This window comes from Lissotriton vulgaris, chromosome 12, assembly GCF_964263255.1.
Source record: "Lissotriton vulgaris chromosome 12, aLisVul1.2, whole genome shotgun sequence".
Taxonomy (NCBI): domain Eukaryota; kingdom Metazoa; phylum Chordata; class Amphibia; order Caudata; family Salamandridae; genus Lissotriton; species Lissotriton vulgaris.
The window spans coordinates 627,743,118-627,763,886 of NC_141700.1; the positions used below are offsets into that span (position 1 = coordinate 627,743,118).

At 45.9% G+C, this 20,769-nt stretch overlaps 1 protein-coding gene across 3 annotated transcripts in view; it reads left to right on the forward strand.

Moving 5' to 3' along the window:
* The window catches only part of LOC147677881 (blastomere cadherin-like), a 352,327-nt gene that overhangs the window by 56,964 nt on the left and 274,594 nt on the right, over positions 1-20,769 (forward strand). For 2 of the 3 annotated variants that reach the window (XR_015302467.1, XM_086945778.1), the window contains exon 4: positions 3,896-3,925. The exons of the other annotated variant lie outside the window; for it this stretch is intronic. Coding sequence is in view for 1 of the 2 variants with exons in the window: in XM_086945778.1 (XP_086801904.1) it covers positions 3,896-3,925 (30 nt within the window). In the remaining variant the exon portion in view is untranslated. The remainder of the gene's footprint in view (positions 1-3,895; positions 3,926-20,769) is intronic. 3 annotated transcript variants of the gene reach the window in all.

The following is a 20,769-nucleotide window of genomic DNA, read 5'->3' on the forward strand; positions in this document are numbered from 1 at the left end:
CGATGTGCGGTAATATTATGTATATCAGTTTACGTGCTGTCCCGAATTACACTATAAATAAACAGTAGTCCTAAACCTATTAATCACAATAGTTGACCCAATCAATATTATTCAATCATTTAAACATTACAGAGCACTTCAGCCGAATCTGCTCCAGTTACAATTAATATTCTTCAGTGAAAGAACACAACAAGCCACTACAGCCCAAGACAGAGATACCTTGGACCACACTTTTGATCTAATATGGTGCTCATTAATGACATAAGTGTCCTTATAAAATCTTGAATGTAATAGTTTTATAGTAATTTCTATTTGGCCAGGTACTCAATACGGCAAAATCAGAACACCGTTATTGATTGATGAACAATATGAATTTGTGACAATTATTACTGTGAATTTCCTTTCCTTCTTTATTCACTCAACACTCTGATCACTCTCTTTTTTGCCCACTCCATTTGGGCAACCTATTTGTTTTTACTTATTGAAATATTTCATTATTGTATAAAATGAATTCAAAATATGAGACAATGAATTAAATACATTGTATCTCTGTCTTGGGCTGTAGTGGCTTGTTGTGTTCTTTCACTGAAGATTATTAATTATAACGGGAGCAGATTCGGCTGAAATGCTCTGTAATGTTTAAATGATTGAATAATATTGATTGGGTCAACTATTGTGATTAATAGGTCTAGGACCACTGTTTATTTATATCGTAATATACCCAGGTCCATACCTTGTGGGCTCCCCCATTTTCTTTAATCTCCAGAATTACACAACATTCACCAGCAGTGAAAACAAGAGTTTGGGCACAACACACCAAAACACAAGCCCACCTCCTCCTTTGCATGTGTTTTCTGTACTATCCCCAGTATTCTGAAGTAACCGATCGGCTAGAGAAACTGCTCTACACAACTACTATTTGAAAAAAGTAAAGGGGATCATCTGTGGTTTGGCGCTTGGGCCCAGTTTTGAAGTGATAATTTACTTGGCACTAGCAGCATTACCATGTTCAATGCATTATGCTATTGGCCCACACTTCACTGAATGTGCACTGTGAGATGGAACATCCTGACCCACGGGACACAAACATCTCCAACATTTCCTCTTTTGGAACAGGCTGCTCCTTTTAGGACACATCCATCTTGCATCTTGTGATGGGTTGTATGACGTTAGCACGCATGCTTTTACCACGCATGCTGTTACAACGCAGGTTTTACTACGCATACCATTACAACGCATAGCGCTTTGGGGTGCTGGATAGTGAATAGTTTAATTTACTATTCCAACTCCAGTCCCCGTGGACAGTAGGGAAGGTGTTGGATAGTAAATTAAATCTATTCCCTATCCTAGAGCGCCCCCCAGCGCAATGCGTTGTAATGGTTTTCGTTGTAAAACCTGCGTTGTAATAGCACTCCGTGGTAAAAGTTGCGTTGTAAAGGATGTTTCCCCTTGTGATGGATCCCATTCGAACAGCAGAAGACCATGCCAATGTTCTCCTCACATTGTACACTGTAGTCAGAAGCGATGCTGTCCAACACAGAAGATGGGCAGATGCCTGCACATTCTGTTAACATAGGGGAGTGCTGTGTTTTACTGCCATTTCGAAGGAAGCCCTGTGCATCTGACTGACAGCACTGGTCAAGCCAGTACCAGCAACATTGCAGAGGCACACAGTTACAACTGAGTCAATGACACCAAAAGTGCAGTGATCCTCTGTAGACTGCTGCCACTCGTGCATGAGAATCAAGTGTGAGAAGGTAATCCCCTAAACAAATACTTTTAGGTCTGGGAGCAGGGAGAAACAAACACTACCAAGAAGAAGTTGATGCTGTTGGTACTGTCTCATTTATGATGGAATATTGACATGTGAGTAGATCTTCAAAAGATCAATTTTATTATATCGTCTTTTCCATATCTTTTTGGGTTTCGCCTGCCGAAGGCTGCGCTCTGCGCAGCTTTTTGGCGCAGGCGAAATCCATTGATTACAATAAGGACTTCAGGAACGTCCCCTGGCTCCCATTGGCTAGCTCCATAAATGGAGGCTAGCCATTGGGTGCCGGATCTGTCCGTCAAGGCCGGACCAGATTCGGGGGCGTTCCCGAGAATTGTTCTCTCTTGGCCACGTCATGCGGCGGTGGGCTGGGCTTTTTTTTTGGGGCTCGTCCAGGTTTGTTTGGGCCATTTGGCGGCCGACCGCCGGCCGAGGAAGTCCAGACTTCGAAAGCCATTACAGCCGCCTGCAAACATGCCCAAGAGAAAGGTGAGTGCCCTGGCGTCTCCATCCCTCGGAAAATGCAGCGCGCAGTCGGCTAGGGGATATGCGCTGCATAATACTAAACATCAACAATATTTGGTTGGCTAATAGCTTAGGAGATCCATGTTTGCTTGTTAATTATCGCTGGAAGGGTTCCTTGCGCATCAGCGACTATAAAAGGCGGATTCCAAAAATATGAATCATGCACCAAAAATCTTAATCGTGCAAATACGGCTATGTCTGATTCGTTTTACTCGAAGTTTTATTTGGTATTTCCGTTTTTTTTTTAACACGCCCTTTTCTCACTGTTTAAAGGTAATCTAGAAGAGGTCTTCTTGTTTGTCTTTGTTCTGTAACCTATCCGTTTAATCTTGCCAGATTTCACAGTTACAGGTCGGGCCATTAGGGGGCGCATGACAAGCCAAAATTAGCAGCTGGCGAGGCCCGGGGCGGCTGCCGTTGTCTCCCTCCTCTTCTCATTCCAGCCACACCACTTCCCTGTGGGTTAAGCCAGAACTACGTGTGAGCCAGCGCAACGCACTCTGGGAAAGACTCGCGCCCACTCTTGTTGCAATGAGACATTGGTCGGTGTGACAGGAAACGGCGGAACGAAAGGGTCACTCCCATCCGAATAGCCATAGGCTTTACTGTTGGGAATCGAATACTTTTCTGCACCGTGTACAGTCTTTGGGTAACACGTACCTATCTTAGGCGATGACTCCGTTTTGATTTAGCGGTTGAAGTTCACCATCTAACTGAAGCCGCCATTGTTTCTTCCGTGACATTCTTATTGCAGCAAAACCTGGCGGGAATAGTTTGAATGGTAGCCTTTTTACGTCATGAGGTCATGGCGTAAACAGGAAGAGCGAAAGCGCACAAAGCATTGCGGGGACTGTAGTCCTCCCATTAATCTGTAAACAGTTCGCTATGCACACATCTTAGTTTTTCCGTTTTATATTTTAAAACCACATGACAGGTCCGTAACAGGTAATCTTAATATGTCGGAAAAAGTTGCACTCCAGTTTTGTGCTATAGAAATGCTTTCTGGGTTCCTTAAAATGCACTGAGGTCGATCTGGTGAGTCCGTTGTTTTCGGTTTTAATTATGGGTCCAAGCAATTGTGCATTTCAATTCTTAGATCGACAGTTGCCCACATTATAGTTAGGGTTGCCACCGGCACCACCAGTATTTTAATGACCCAACCGGCACAAAAATAAGCAAAGTCGGCAAAACCCGTATAGTCCTTTTATCTATGCGGTTTTGTTAAAAAATTATATGTATTGTCGCTTCCCGACCTTTACAGCGGCAACCCTTCCATCCCGTTGAGTTCCGTGTGAAATGCCTGCAGTACCCGTAACCCAACTAGAGATAGGATACGTTAAGGGGGAGTGTTTTATCTTACGTAGTGGAGATTCCTGGAAGCTATTTACTCTTCTCAGCGCAACGCAGTTTCTTAAAAACGTATTGGGTTGTTTGCTTTATTTTCGGATTACTTGTTAAATGTCATCTGAGGCCACGATGCCGTTCAAGCTTATTCTTTTCACCATATATGCACCCAATCGTTTCATTTTTCACTGACCCACTTTTTTGGTGATAATTTTGTATAGCTTTCTACAATGTCACTTTTATTTCTTTCTTTAGGCTGCGTCTGAAGGTGAAGCCAAGGACGAGGTGAGTTGAGAAATCACAGTTAATGTTTTTTCGAACTACTCTTCTCCGTTTCCAATTTTAGTTTGTTGGCATGCTTTGTTCATAATGTACACGTTCTTTTATGTTTCTGACACTTTAGTTGCTGGTGTACGAATGCCACTGCTGAAGTAGGTTAGGTGGGTGTGGACCTGGTTACTCAATTTAAAGACAATAGCTTGTCGCAAGGTAGTCTGTTCTTTTCAGGTGCACACATCGCAACCCTAGTATAGACTCAGAAATGTATGGAAATACACCCAAGCTTGACTTGTAATATTCCCGTTATATAACCGAAAATGGCAGTGGAGCTTCAGTGGCTTTTTTCTTTCGTGCGAAAAGGAAGCTGTGGTCAAATCTTTTTAAAAATATCGTACCCAGAAAGTGCAATCTGAAGATTTACAGGAGCAATTGTGTGCAATTAAGGGACCATCCAATGTATACAAAGGGGAAAACAGTTCACCCTTGCAACGCTAGCAATCGCAAACAACGAGCATTATAGAATGTTGTTTGTGGGTTTCGCCTGCCGAAGGCTGCGCTCTGCGCAGCTTTTCGGCGCAGGTGAAATCTATTGATTACAATAAGGACTTCAGGAACGTCCCCCGGCTCCCATTGGCTAGCTCCATAAATGGAGGCTAGCCATTGGGTGCCGGATCTGTCCGTCGAGGCCGGACCAGAATCGGGGGCGTCCCCGAGAATTTTTCTCTTTTGGCCACGTCATGCGGCGGTGGGCGGGGCTTTTTTTTTTTTGGCTCGTCGAGGTTTGTTTGGGCCATTTGGCGGCCGACCGCCGGCCGAGGAAGTCCAGGTGAGTGGTTCCTTTCCTGTCCCCCCTACCGCTGTCCGTTCTCTTCCCGCCCCCCCCTCCCGCTGTCGGTTCCTTTCCCGCCCCCCCCTCCCGCTGTCCGTGTGCCTGCCCGCCCCCCTCCCGCTGTCTGTGTGCCTGCCCGCCACCCTCCCGCTGTCCGTGTGCCTGCCCGCCCCCCTCCCGCTGTCCGTGTGCTTATCATCTCTTATTCTTGCTGTTTGTTCTATTTCGTGTATGCGTCTCTATGGACTTCCTCTGCTACGGGACCATGTTTATTCTTTGCATTCTGTACAGCTGTTTAGCACACAAAAAAGTAACCATTCCGTCTTCATTAACTGTTGATGAAGGATGATTTGGAAAAAAGCCAAATGATTTATTGCTAAACTACTGCCCTTCTGGCGAATTCGGGGTTGTGGGGGGAACGGGAAGGGGGAAGGGGGAGGGGTGGGGTGGGCTGGGCTGTGGTAGTGAATTCTTTGCTGTAGTTATCCAAGTATGCATATTTTATTACTCAGGGGTCACAGATCACTCAGGGAGTGAGAGCAAAGACCGTAATATGTGCGGCTTAAACATGAAGTTGCATTTTTCGTTGAAAAAATATGGCGGGTGCTGTGCAATCCGAGGCATCACTGCCTTCTTTGTGAATAAGCAGCAGCCGAGCTATGCTGCTTCAAAGGCAACTTTGTGCTTCTTATTGACACCGGGCAAACGTGTGCACGAGCCCAGGCTTCTAAGTAAGGCACACAGTCATGTCAAGTCAATACTAACAGTAACATGTTACTTCCTGCATGCTAGGATGGCTGGGGCCACGCAGGAATCCCCCAGGGTCAGTATCAGACGGACACATTCATTTTAGGCACAGATTAAGTGTTTTGCCCAGAATCAGTGATGAGCAGACGCCGATACGCCAGAGTCGGCAGCTCTGATAGTTACGCCATATCGACTTGGCAGCGCTGGTGGAACCAGTGCAGTGGCTAACACAGAGGCATGTGCGCCCCGGATGTCACTTCGCAGGGGAACTCTTAGATGCATGGGAGGAGGCGCATAAGCCCTCACACTGGGTCAGCACTATGTGTGTGGCTCTGGGTGGGTGTTTGTGGCTCTGGGTGGGTGTGGCTCTGGGTGGGTGTGTGTGGCTCTGGGTGTGTGTGGGGGCTCTGGGTGTGGCTCTCTGTGTGTGTGTGTGTGGCTCTGTGTGTGGGTTTGTGTGGCATTTGCCAGAGATTAAACTATTGGCATTGTAAATGAGAGGGACGAGAGAAGATTGCACCTCAGCTGCCTGTGGTTTCCTTGTGAGTGTAAGAAGCTTGCACAGCTGCTGCCTGTGATGTCCTACTCACTACTCTACTCTACTCACTACTCTACTCACTACTCTGCACTCACTATCACTACTCTGCACTCACTACTCACTACTCTACTCTACTCACTACTCTACTCACTACTTTCTACTCACTACTCTACTCACTACTCACTACTCTACTCACTACTCACTTCTCTACTCACTACTCACTTCTCTACTCACTACTCTGCACTCACTACTTTACTCACTACTCTACTCACCTCACTACTCTACTCACCTCACTACTCTGCACTCACTACTCACTACTCTACTCACTACTCTACTCACTACTCACTTCTCTACTCACTACTCTGCACTCACTACTTTACTCACTACTCTACTCACCTCACTACTCTACTCACTACTCTACTCACCTCACTACTCTACTCACTACTCTACTCACCTCACTACTCTACTCACTACTCACTACTCTACTCACTACTCTACTCACTACTCACTACTCTACTCACTACTCACTACTCTACTCACTACTCTACTCCTCACTACTCACTTCTCCACTCTGCACTCACCGCCACTCTGCGCTCACCGCCACTCTGCGCTCACCGCCACTCTGCGCTCACCGCCACTCTGCAGTCACCGCCACTCTGCAGTCACCGCCACTCTGCAGTCACCGCCACTCTGCACTCACCGCCACTGAGTTGTAGAAGGTATTATTGCTACTAGGGCTCATTGTCTTGTAGTATATGCTGTGTTGTGTGTTGAAAGTATGTTCACAAGCTGTAGTTGTTTGAAAAATGAAAATTATGTGCAGGTAGAATGGTAAATTGTCTATGAAATGTTATTTTTCATGTTATTGTCTGTCAGTCACCTAAAGGCATAGCAATATCATGAATGCAGGGAGCAGATGTTCCATAGTGGGTGTATTTAAATACTTTGGATAATGGTAACGTGAGTTAATGTTTGATATTTGTTAGCAGACCCAAAACTTGTGTGTTTCCTTGGTCAAATTGTTAAAAATTTCTGTACATGAAATAATTAAAATAAAGATATAATTAGTGATTCATCTCTGCTTGTATAGTGCTTAAAATGTATTTTTAATAGTTGTTTTAATGTATTAAATCAGAATGAAATTGTAAGTGCTTCATCTTCCCTTAATCGGAGGCAACAACTCATATGCTCACAACATAAAATACTTCATTTCGGGCCACAACAACCCACTGAAAATAATACACATAGACGCCATGGGAGGCTACAACACTACACTGCAGCTAGGTATACAAGACTCCATCTGAGGCTAAAACACTATGCTCACTATGTGCACAAGACTCTGAGAGTACCATTCCTGCTAGGCTTTTCTAAAAAATTGGGCTGGAAACGCCCTGGGGAGTTGATAAGTCTGACAGAATCTTCGATCAGATGCACAAGTTCTTTTCTAAACCAATGCTCCATGTTCCAACTCACGGGCTTCATTTTCCTTCAGCTCATTGGAGATTCATGGATTCAATTTAAATCACATCCTGGCACAGCAAGTGGCCACAAGAATGAGCAGTACATATAGGAAAAAAGGAAACTTAAGGCAGGCAAACCATTAATATGAAAAAAAATTAAAGAGAGAAAAAAAGGGGGGAAGTTGACAAACATTGGAAATCATGGAGGTTCAAACGTCCGAGTAGGGGGTGGCGAGCAGGGTGATGTTCAGAGTTATGGAAGGGATTAAAAAGTGGTCACTTTGGTTAGGTTATGGTGTGTTACGGTGATGCTTTGGAATAAGTCTTGAGCTATGTTCAGGGTGAGTTTAGCATTAGGGGCTGGGCTTAGTTTAATTTAGTCATGCAATAATAGAGGTGCAAGACAGGGTTAAGGTCGTTTACAGGTCGCTGTAAAGTTTGGAGGAAAAGATTTGGAGAACTTTACAGCATAGGAGAGAACCTTTAACAAAAATAACTTTTTTTAAAGTTTACATTTAAAAGTAAATGGCAACCACATACCTTTGATTTCCCTGCTGGGTTTTCCACTTCCTGTGTCGAACGTTTACCATTCACACTCCACAGCAGACCAGTGTCCTGGCACAAGGGGGGTCCAGGGAAGATGCACAGCCCGTTGTAACAGAAAGTGGAGACCGGGCAGGACTCCTTTCAGTCATACCCAGAGTGGGAGTGGCGAATCACTCACCTGCAATCCTCATACATTTACTTGTCTCCCCACAATGCACTGGGCCTCTTCTCAGGCCGTTCTGCGCAGACACATTAGGGGGTCACCAGTTAGAAGTGGCAGCTAAAGAAGCAGGGCCCCTTGTTGCACCTGCATGACCTGCTCTTACTGCACCCAATCAGCAGACGCAAACCGCGAGGGTCTCTACCACCACAAGCAAGGCGCGCAGGCCAGGCACCACATATGACATGGCACAGGGCCTGCCCGGGATATACCAACTGCAGAAGATTCCATGTGGGCTTGACATATTTGAGACACAGGGCCTGAATAAACTCGCATTGCGTTTGTCGTTTCTGAGCCAAACAACGCATCGCTCTCGAGCGGAGGCAAGCACAACAAACAAACGCAAAACTGTAGAACAAAGAAATTCACAAGTGTGACAAACCTGAGTCGGCTCCTTTTTAAAACAAGGTGATGGCAAATAAAACACGCCACAATCTACATAGGTGTTTTTGTTTATTGCGACAATCTCTGTTAAACTCTACCATATTGAAGGGAGGAGAAAACAGCTACGGAAATCACTCCTCGCAGAGAAGAGGCAAATGTTCGTGCAACAACAGAAAACACAACCCGCGTGCCGTGGTGCCCGCTGAAAACACAAGCGCTCAGTGCCTATAACACAACCGTTGATCTCACAGTCCGTGCAAGGCTGACTCAGCCTTTCATCCTTCCGGGACCAGTAAAGCGATCACCATTAAAACTGGGAGACATAAACAGCCGAACTTTGAAACGGCAGACTGATGCGCTAGGAAGTTATTAATGCGCTTCGTACCTGTTCTCCCACCTGGACCTCCATGCAGACCCTCCACAGCGACACCCTGGGCACGGGCGCGTGGAGGGGAACTGCGGCTGGCACTATCTCAGCGAGCACTTCTACCCTGAGCACGCGCTCACCAGCAGCTGCCGCCACTGATGATAGGGGCTTAGTGTGGCCCGGCCTCTCTCCCCCAGAGATGCATTGCTTATGGAGCCCCCCTCGCGCCCCAGAGTGACGTTTGCCGGGGTACCAGATTCGCCCCCCACCTCGCGGCTGAAGGGACAGGTCAGTGAAGTGTCATGTGATCGACCCCTCCGCAGTTCACTTCCCATGGCTATGCTACGTTTGTCTCAGCCACAAAACCATAACCAGAACCGTCGCGCTTCACTTTCACCGAAGAGTAGTTACTGAAGTTTTACCCATTGGGCTTCTGGAAAGTTACGGGACTGAATACCCGGAGCGTGCTTGCAGTGAAGGGGTTTGGATGGGGACGTGAGGGGGTGAACAGGAGTGGAGTGTGTACGCCTAACGATAAAATGTGACGCAAGTGGAGTACACCTACAATTAACATTATTACATTAAACAAATATTAGCTGAGATAGTGCCTTGAAACTCATTCAATGCGCTCCAGTCTCCACCTCCTCCACCCACCCCAGCTCGCAACAACACAAGCTGTTTGAATACAGTTCATTTTCCGCCTGGACTCCGGACACCTACCCCACAGGTATTCCCCCGAGCGTTTATCCTCAGAAGGAAGGTGTCTCTTCCTGTGTGTTCTCTTCCCTCGTCTCTGTGTCCTATCTATCAATCATAGCACTTGTTGTCGCGCCTATTGTGCGCTGAGGCACTACTGCTCTGAGGGGAGCATTATCGCTGCCCTATTACTTGATGCTGCTTACTATAATATTTATCACGAATCTCTCATCTGGCGCCGACCTCGCCTTTGGGCAACAGAGCACTTCATTTGTAGCAGCACCTATCCAGACTACTATACTAAAGGTACCCCCTGCCCATACTCTTAGCGCTTGCACAGCCCTTCCTGGACTTGGGCTTTGGAAGTGAAGCTGGCGTGATGCTAACTGGTGGAGTTAGGGTACGTACGATACTGAGTTCACTCGACTACACTTTCACTGCAAGTGCCCTGCGTGTTTGCACCCGTCCCGGCCCTTGTTAGCGTCAGCGCGCTGAAGTGTCCCAAAGGCGGCTTGCAGCGCCGACGCATTACAAAACTTCAACATTAACACGTCACGCGTTGTTAACCGAAAATGTATCTACGGTTGTATAAGTGAGAGGGGGGCCCTGCATCTCATTCAGTTGCACCTCAAAGCATGCCATAAACTCACCCCAGGTTGCCCAATCCCTCACACACGCCTGCCGTTCTGTTCGGGTCTTCACTCTACTGACACTGCACTAGTCTTCTAGCCTATCACCCTTGTACACCGAGATGTGCCCTTCAGCATGCCCTGCTCACTCCTCTCTTATCAGATAATACCCCATACTGAGCATGTAGTACCACTTACTTGTCCATCATTCGTCTGGCAGGTCATGCACCCCCTACCCGCACCCCGCGTTCCCACCACTAATAACATAGCTGTATTACCTGTCCCACCGCACTCAGCACTGCAGTCCCATGTCGTCACGCGCAACTCAGCCGGGAGTTGGTTGTGTACGCACGCGCACGCAAATAAAAACAAGGGTGCTCCCAAGACATAAACACGCACCCTTACACAGGCATCGTGATATACAGCGCCCTGAGGTTGGAGGAATACCGGAAGAGGCCGTACTACACATTGTGGAAAGCAAAACAGAACAAGTCAAAACGAAACCTAAGAGCCGCGCGCGTGAGCTTCTACATGCAATGCAATGGTGAACGCGCTCGCACCATCTGGTATGCATTACACGGGCACTCTGACAGCTCCTAATTAAGATTAATCACTCTGCCGTGCTCGTTCGCGCACAGAATATGCCATGAAACTAACATCAATGACGGACGAAAAGTAAATATAGCCTATCACGTCAAGGCTACTAAATAGACAGCACAGCGAAGACGAATCACTAGGTACATGCCATAAAACACTAAGGAATGTGTCTGGCCAGAGCCCTAGAGATACTTTTTTTTTCTTTAACATTAGGAGCTCGAAGCTCCGCCCCACTTCGTGTAGCGAAGGCCGAGCCCTAAAAAGGAGATGTAGTCGCACTTCGCAGAAGTAGATGTGTGGAGAAGCCGAGCAACTACCTTGGAGAAAGCAAATTGGCAAGCTATCCAAGTCTCAGGATTGTAGGATCCATAGGGACATTGGCTCACCAGGACGAGGCAATCACAAACTATAAGCAACACTGGCAATGCCAATAGGTCAAGCTTATGAATGCACTTTCAAGCCAGACCTAAAAATCCATGTAGGTTAGTGACTGCCCTCCTCCCATCTGTGCTGCTGCCAGAGAAAAACACCATAAATTATCTAGTTATCTTAGACTTTACCAGCATTTCAATGTCACGTGTTTGCTCCTAAACGTTCAACCTCTGCCAGCTGTATAAATAGACAAAATGATCACAGCTGTGGGGAGGGCAAACACTTTTTTGTGGAAGCACACACATTCTGCCCAATCAAAACCTATACTTCTGGTTACCAACATGCGGGGGAGCAAAAGCCCCTCACTAGTGATTTTCACATAATTGTCTGGCAACAGCTGCGCTATAGCAGGCTCTTATGCATGACATTAACAGTTATAAATAGAGATTTGAAATTTCACAATCCTTTAATCGGTTGTTAGCACAGAGATTTACTAGCTACTTAAATGTGTTCAGAACAGTTCACTTCAAAATGAGGCAGACACATATTCCCGGATTGCCTTTAATTTTTCAGTCTTTTACACATGGAACGAGTGATAGTGCGAGAATCTCCTCCAGAACAAAGAAGGAATGAAATACAGCATTTGCTTGGGCTTGGAGGACAAACAATTATTATGAGGAGAATGTGACTCCAGATTTTGAAGTTTCAAATTTGTCAGTCTACAAAAGCATTAATTTTATCTTAATCCCCCTGGATGCGGCCGGAATTCTGCGCCTGTGCGGCAGATTCCAATCGCGGGCGTGGTCATGACGGCTCCCAGCCGTCATCAGCACACGCCCACCGTAACTCATGATGGCCGGGAGCCGTCATCAGCGCAGAAGGGGTTAAACATTTCTATGGCATGACCTAACAAAAAGGTAGTTATTCTGTAAAAAGATATATTGCATTGTAAAAAACGAAATTGATGAAAATGAAATAAATGAAAAAATAAATCATAAAATGTACGCAAAATCAGGGAAAGCAAAATATATCAACAACCTCTCAACACAGTAAAGAACGCAGCAAGCAAAATTGTAAGGCTCCTTTAATAGAATAGTGTCCAGCTCAGTGAATGTTATTGTCAAACTGTTGGGAAACAATGTCCGGATGTAGAGGGATTATGAAAACCAATCTCCTACCATTTATGTGGGTAGAGGAAAAGATAAGTAGACAGTTTCTTCATCAGTCAACCAACATAGCATAAGAGCATTGGAATAAAATATCTCATCTGGAGAAAAAGCCCGAGTGGATTCCATCCCATCTTTGAGGTTGGAACGGGGTAGCTCAAAACCCTATCACATGGAAATCTCACCAATGCAGTCTATCTTTCCACTACCGAAAAGCAATGTGGACCAAACTAATGGTGTATTTCTCCACCCCCTTTTGTACCACTTTGTTCGCCATAAGTTGGCAGGGTATGCTCAGACGTGAGTCTCTTACTCACTTTGCCACTGGATTCAAGCAAGCCGGGCTGAAGACGGCTGAAATGCCAGAAACCGGTCCTCGGAAGCTTTTTTTCTGGTCCAGGGAAGGCATGGCTTGGCAGTTCAGGCTGGACTGTTCCCATGAGGCACAGGGTCAGACTGATTTTCATATGGCCATGTCTGAACTGGGGTGGCAGAGTGGACTAAAGAACGGTGATGGATTAAACCCAGATCTGTTGACTCGTTGTGAGTGTTTGATTGGTTCAGAAGCTCCGTCCATCACCACCCCCTTTTGTACCACTTTGTTCGCCATAAGTTGGCAGGGTGTATTCAGACGTGAGTCCCTTGCTCACTTTGCCACTCAATTCAAGCAAGCCGGGCTGAAGACGGCTGAAATGCCAGAAACCGGTCCTCGGAAGCTTGTTTCCGGTCCAGGGAAGGCATGGCTTGGCAGTTCCGGCTGGACTGTTCCCATGAGGCACAGGGTCAGACTGATTTGCATATGGCCATGTCTGAACTGGGGTGGCAGAGTGGGCTAAAGAACAGTGATGGATTAAACCCAGATCTGTTGACTGGGTGTGAGTGTTTGATTGGTTCAGATGCTCCGTCCATCACCACCCCCTTTTGTACCACTGCATATAACATAGGCTTGCATATAGCATAGTCTAACTTGGACATGACGAAGCCCAAACCCACTTTAATCTTTCATGGTACTGACAGGAAGTGCAGGCATTTCTTGATCATGCGCAAGATGCTGACGCTCTTGTCTACTACTGAATTAATTTGATTATGAAAAGACATTTTTTGTCAAACTTCCAGTCCAGGTTATTTACTGTTTCCACTTGACTATTGGGTGGAGATGCCCCTTCTGACCTGTCTGCTCTCAGCATGAGGTCAAACTTATGTCCCATACTGAGCACCTCCGTCTTCTTGGTGTTACACTTCAGTTGGAAGAAGCTCAAACAACGGCAGGTCCCCGAGAGGCATGGTTAACTCGCATCATGTTCAATAGATACTCCATTTCCACAGGAGAAAAACATCTGGGTGTCATCTGTGTAGGAAATTATTTTAGCCCCAAACGACTCAATTAGTTTAGCAAGGGACGTCATGTAGATATTAAATATTGTGGGGCTAAGGTCTGACCCCTGAAAGACACCGGTCCGAGACATTTCGGCTGCCAGAGGAATTGGGAGATAGCCAAACATCTAGGAAGGATTTAAACAACTTCCAGGCCTCATCTCTGATGCCAATGTCCTGAAGATGGTCGAGTAGCCTGACATTTGGAGAGATTGGGCCCAATACAGAGAAAACCTGATTGGTCTGAACAAGATGAACCCCAAGGTCATTAGATGCTGAGATCCACCCTTACTGTGCCATGTCATAATAATTATCATGTATGTTGTAATGTTGGGTAGTCATAGACTGAAAGGAAACGGATACATTGATTTCGTTATAACATGTAGCCCAGTGCAGTGGACGACAACATGTCCCTATCTATGTCTATTGTTAAGGAAAAATATAATAAAGCTTTTTATTTTAAGAAACCACAAATTCAGCCAATTTCAGAGAGTTTTTCCCAATTTTCAAACCCTTCTTGCAAGTCATAGTCTGCAGGTACACCAAATTGGGCAATCGTTACACTTTACCAGGAATTCCTTAATTTTTGCATTTAGGCCCCGTGGTAGGAAAATCATCAGATTTTGAAACGAGGCTCACACTGCTTTCATGTTAGTTGACAATAAAAACAATGTTTCACTAACTTCCGATCCTGGATTAAGATAAACATTGATACGAGCGAGAAAACGAACTATGACTAAATAGAAACATTCAATAATGGGAGAGGTGTGGCGCAGCAGCCAGGGCGGCTGACTCCGGAGCATGGGTCTCACGGTTCAATCCCCAGCACCGGAGTCAGATCGGCTCAGCACCATGTGACTCTGGGCAATAAATAGCTCACTTAACCTCATCGACGCTCATGACGAGCTGAGCTCGTCATGAGCCACGGTGCTCGTGTGCTCATGACGAGCTGAGCTCGTCATGACCGTCGGAACGGGCGCACGCTGGTCTAAATTCCCCTGCTGTACGAGCATTCTGAAGAAACGGGTGTGGTCATGACGAGCTCAGCTCGTCATGAGCACACGACCACCGTGGCTCATGACGAGCTGAACTCGTCATGAGCACGGGGGCGCTGTGCGCGTCCCCCCTTCCCCCAGCAGAGTGGGGGAATCAGCCCCGCATGCAAGGGGTTAATCTCACCGACGGCCCCCAGCGCCTTAAGACCCTTACAGGTGATTCGTTTGCGCTTTACAAATACCGCGTTACTGGTTATAATAACATTCAATATATTTGACACCTCATTATCAAATTTGAAACATTTACATTTTATATAACCATTAACATACGTCATTAGCTCTGCAACAGATCCACCTTTAATCCATTCTATAGAGAGCATAAAGAACCAGCTGAAACCATTCATATGTGGGGTGGATCTGCACCAAACTCCCAGAAACCTTAATACCCCTTTATCCAATTATCCAGTTATGAAGGGTTCTGAACTTTTCACACCTAATAGGACCATGAATGCTCCAAGTACATGGCACTAGCTTGAAACATTTCATTCATCGGTTAGGGATTGTTAGAAATTGGGTTTCTGTTTGGCTAGGGTATGCACCTAAACCAAGCAGACTCTACCACTCTAGTCAGGGCAAGTAAGTTACACACTAAAGATAACCTGTGTTCACCCTCTGGTAGCTTGGTGCAGAGCAGTCAGGCTTATCATCAGAGGTACTGTGTTAAGTATTGGCACAACACACTCACACAACAACAGAATGAATACACCTCAAAAGAGACTCCACATAGGATTAAATAAAAATATACAAAGTATATTATACAAAACAAGACCAAAATGACATGAATCATAAATACTGTGTATATTATGCAAATACTGAGATAGTACTCATAGTCCTGGACAATGCAAGGCAAAAAAGACATATTGCATCACGGTGTACATTTAGGGCATGACAATGCAGCAGATTGTGACAAAACATGTGAATTATCATGAAACCATATGGTACAGCGCACCTGTACTCCGATAAAGCTTTATACTGTAATTAGGCACCAAGCATAGGGCCTAGAGGCACCTGCGTGCCTATAAACTATATTACGATAAATCATAGTTATTTTCCAAAGGCTACAAGTTCTGGATCGGGGCCTATGTTGAGGACTCCCTCTGTCATGCACAATCAAAGAATTGGTACCCCCAGGTATGGTTCCATGGGCAGATGATGGGCACCCACACAATGCAGAGGGTAGTGGGGAGACCTCACTGGGTCCCCCACAGTCTGAAAACGGCTAATGCAGCTGCCTGCGAGCGAGTGATGCAGCTCCTAACACCACAGTGCGGCTTCCTTAGTGACCCCAGAGCCAGCCAACCACTCTTGTCTGATTGTTGATCCAGTCAAATTTGTGCGAGCACAGCCTGACTCCAAGACCCTGCAGGCCGGCTCTATAGTGAAACAACCGTGGAGGCGCCGGTTGCAAGGAGTGGAGCTCAGGCTTTAAGATCCCACAGGCCGATCCTCAATGAAGCAATACCTGCGTGAAGGCAGCGGCGAGGTCTCTACTCGGTGTCCTGAGGTGGCTCTTCAACAGCAGTGATATGGCAGCGGGTCTCGGAGTGGGACCCACATTTCAGAGCTCGCAACTTAAACCAGCTGGCTGGAGCCCACAGGATTGCTGTAATCCCTGTTAGTCAAGGCAACGAGCCCCAACAGAGGAAAGCCCATTGACTCTTTCCCTCACTGCTTTTGTGGCGAGTTGTGGAAAAGGGGACACACTGACTCACTCCCCATGCATCAGGGGCACGAACAGAGTTCAACATGCGCTCCGATCTGTGCCTGCCCTCAACAGACCACAGGAAAAACAGCAGTCAGAGTAAGAAGTGAAGCGCTTACCACGTGCTGGAAGTAACGAAGAAGCACTCACCTGCTAAGGAAGGTCAGAACAGGGAGGGGGCACACCACCCAGTCCCTTGTGAACACTGAAGGGCACAAGAGCAGGCAGCAGGCCCGCGAAGTGGCAGTCTCTCAGCAGCCTAGTATGCAGGCAGGCCAGCACATCAAAGACAGAAGTCCCAATGGTGGTTCCTCCTGGCAGCACAGCAGTCCTCTGGCAAAGTGCAGATTGTAGAGCCTGCAGCGCCTAGTTACAAGTCCTACACAGTGTCTAAAAATATGGGGTCAGAGCGCCTCTACTTTTATTCATAAACAAATGTATTTGATGGACGGGATACGGAAATGAATGGGAGGCATCAGGTTTGGTCGTATAGCGTGCAGCATGATTGCTTTTTTATGATTATGATTTAATTGTGAAGGTCAACTGGGAATAACTAGCAGAATTGTCTTTTGTTTCTAACAGAAACCCCTGACGAAGAGCCCCTGAGGTTCGAAATACATTGGGTGCACAACAGGATGAACCGACTCTGTTTTGTTTCACTTCTGATGTATGGAGTTATTGTGAAAAAGCCCGGATAGGCACTCAATAGACTTTTCAAGATGCTAAAATAAAGTCTGGAGGTGAAATGACGCTGTCTCAGATGTGTTTTGTAGTTTGCATACTGTTTTGAATTCACAAGGATCATGATGGATGTCTTAGGAGTACATTTGATTACATTGGATTACGATGAAGAAATGGATACAGAAGTAGGGGGAAGGTTCCCCATGTTAGCAGTGCGGCAGGTGGGGTGCAAATCTGCGCCCCTAAGGCATATTGTTTACACATTCTAAAAGTGGCATTTCTAAAATAGTAATGTAAAATCTAACTATACCAGTAAGCAGGAAACATTCTAAACATACCAAACATGGCAACGCCACTCCTTACAGATCAGGAATTACTACTTAAAAGTATATAAGGGAATTTCGAATGCTAGCCTATGAGAGGAGTATGCCTCACAGCAGTGAGAAACAAAATAGGTCAGATGGTGTCACGACAGGAACGTTCCCGGGCCGTGGTTTCTCGATTTATCAAGGTCGGACCTGGTATTGCCCTATAGGGTCCATCTTATTCTGATGTGACTGCTGATTTTTAGTTTCTGGGTTTATCCTTATCCTGTATTATCTTATCCACGTGAAGTTGAACACGCTTTCTCATTATTAAGTGGACAGGATCATCAGTTTTTCCTTTTCTTATCCGCCATGGACATACTGACGTTATGCTCTAGGAATGCCTTATTGATGCCCTGAAGAAGTCCATGTGTATGGACAAAACGCGTCGGCTGTTCATTTCAACCTGATTGCTTTTAATTGTTTGACTAAAACGAAGAATTTAAAGAAACATCTTGGATACGGATCTGGTATTTTGATGTGTATCTGTATATCGTTTTGTAGTGCACCTTTGCTTGCATTAGAAATATGAAGATAACAATGTCCTCTTATTTCACCATTAACTCACTTTTCTTGACTAGACTGCAAATCAGTGAAAAATAAAATTCAACTTTCAATCCTTGCACACTCTTACTTCTCTTTATTCACTTACCAGACACAACGTACGTTATATCTTTTGTTGTAACATCTTGCAGAAGATTGATTATGTTGCACTACATTTAATATTGTCCCCTATTAGTAGTCCCCAGCTCTGAAGAGCAAGTGATTGAATGTTAACTGGGGAGGGGTATTTAATACTCTTACTCATACAAGTCACATGCAAGCTGGCACTCATCTCTTTGGGGAGAATATGAAAGATCAGACATGGGACCCAGGAAATAAAAGCATTTCCCTTCAGTTAGTGGATTTCTATTTTCTAATGATGTTTCTGAGCTCTTTCTTGGTATACAAACCATTCCTATTAATGTAGACTCAATTTTCTTCATCTGAAATTTTTGAACTATATTTAAGTATGAAGCCTTGAGCAATGTTTGCTTTTTTAAATGATTTTAAGGTTGACCATATTAGAATTAGCATTTAAACAACTGATTTGCTGGGGGGAGCTTCTGTTACCGAATATCCTTCAGAATGGAGTCCCCATTGGTATTGCTCCAATCTAAATTGCTTTAATTACTAAGTATTTAACAACAAGGGGTGGTGATGGACAGAGTCTCTGAATTAAGCAGAATACTCTCACCCAGTCAAGAGATCAGGGCTATATCCAACACCGTTTTTTAGCTCACTGCACCATCCCAGCTCAGAACCTGGCTATATGCAAATTAGTCTGTTCCTGTCCCAGTGCATGATGGGAACAGGGCAAACCAAACTACCAAGCCAATTCTTACACTGGGAAGGAAACAAGCTTCCGGGGACCGGTTTCTGGCATTTTAGCCGTCGTCGGCCCGGCTTGCTTGAATCCTGATGGTGCAATGAGCAAGGGACTCACATCTGAGTATACCCTTCCACGCTTAGGGTGGACAAAATATTTAACAACAAGGGGTGGTGATGGACAGAGTCTCTGAATTAAGCAGAATACTCTCACCCAGTCAAGGGATCAGGGCTAGATCCAACACCGTTTTTTAGCTCACTGCACCATCCCAGCTCAGAACCTGGCTATATGCAAATTAGTCTGTTCCTGTCCCAGTGCATGATGGGAACAGGGCAAACCAAACTACCAAGCCAATTCTTACACTGGGAAGGAAACAAGCTTCCGGGGACCGGTTTCTGGCATTTCAGCCATCATCGGCCCGGCTTGCTTGAATCCTGATGGTGCAATGAGCAAGGGACTCACATCTGAGTATACCCTTCCACGCTTAGGGTGGACAAAATATTTAACAACAAGGGGTGGTGATGGACAGAGTCTCTGAATTAAGCAGAATACTCTCACCCAGTCAAGAGATCAGGGCTAGATCCAACACCGTTTTTTAGCTCACTGCACCATCCCAGCTCAGAACCTGGCTATATGCAAATTAGTCTGTTCCTGTCCCAGTGCATGATGGGAACAGGGCAAACCAAACTACCAAGCCAATTCTTACACTGGGAAGGAAACAAGCTAATTTGCATGTAGCCAGGTTCTGAGCTGGGATGGTTTAGTGAGCTATAAAACGGTGATGGATCAAGCCCTGATCTGTTGACTGGGTAGGAGTATTCTGCTTTTTTCAGAAACTCTGTCCATCACCACCCCCTTTTCTGAATCGTTTTGTCCACCATAAGCGTGGCAGGGTATACTCAGACATGAGTCCCTTGCTCACAGCACCATCAGGATTCAAGCAAGCCGGGCCGAAGACGGCTGTTATGCCAGAAACCGGTCCCCGGAAGCTTGTGTCCTTTCCAGTAAAAGAATTGGCTTGGTAGTTTGGTCTGCCCTGTTCCCATGATGCACTGGGCCAGGGACAGACTAATTTGCATGTAGCCAGGTTCTGAGCTGGGATGGTGCAGTGAGCTAAAAAACGGTGATGGATCAAGCCCTGATCTGTTGACTGGGTAGGAGTATTCTGCTTTATTCAGAAACTCTGTCCATCACCACCCCCCTTTTATTAATTACTAAGTAGCTAATAATCCTCTGGGGGAAATGGGAGAGAGCTCTTGGTAAAACACTCACGGTGCGAAATGATGCCGGTTGGCATCACCTCAGAAGATATCTTGCAACGCCCGCCTTAAATACCTGCAGTTTAACTATGTCCATATGACATATATGACCCCACACCGTATACAGGCTGCATTTGGAGGGGAACCTAGAGAGTGCCCAAGATGTAAACAGTTGGACGCAGACTTCCTCCACATGACATGGAGTTGCAAGATCCTACAGGGAAATTGGGACGCGGTGTTGACTAAAATTACTAATACTCTGGGTAGTACACTGTTAGGAATTTGTGTGGGTTTAGCTCCATGGGCTAGTCTTTTTTCCTTCTTTCCTTGTCTGGAATGGTGTCCTTCCTTTGTTTCCCTATTTTCGGTAGCCCCGCCCCCTTTCCCTCCGTGGATTTAGGTCACCAGCACTAGGGCTCTGTGCTTGGTTTCTAACCTGGTTGGCATCTTTCTGGAGACGGGATTTTGTGTACACCAAGAGCCTACGTGGGAAT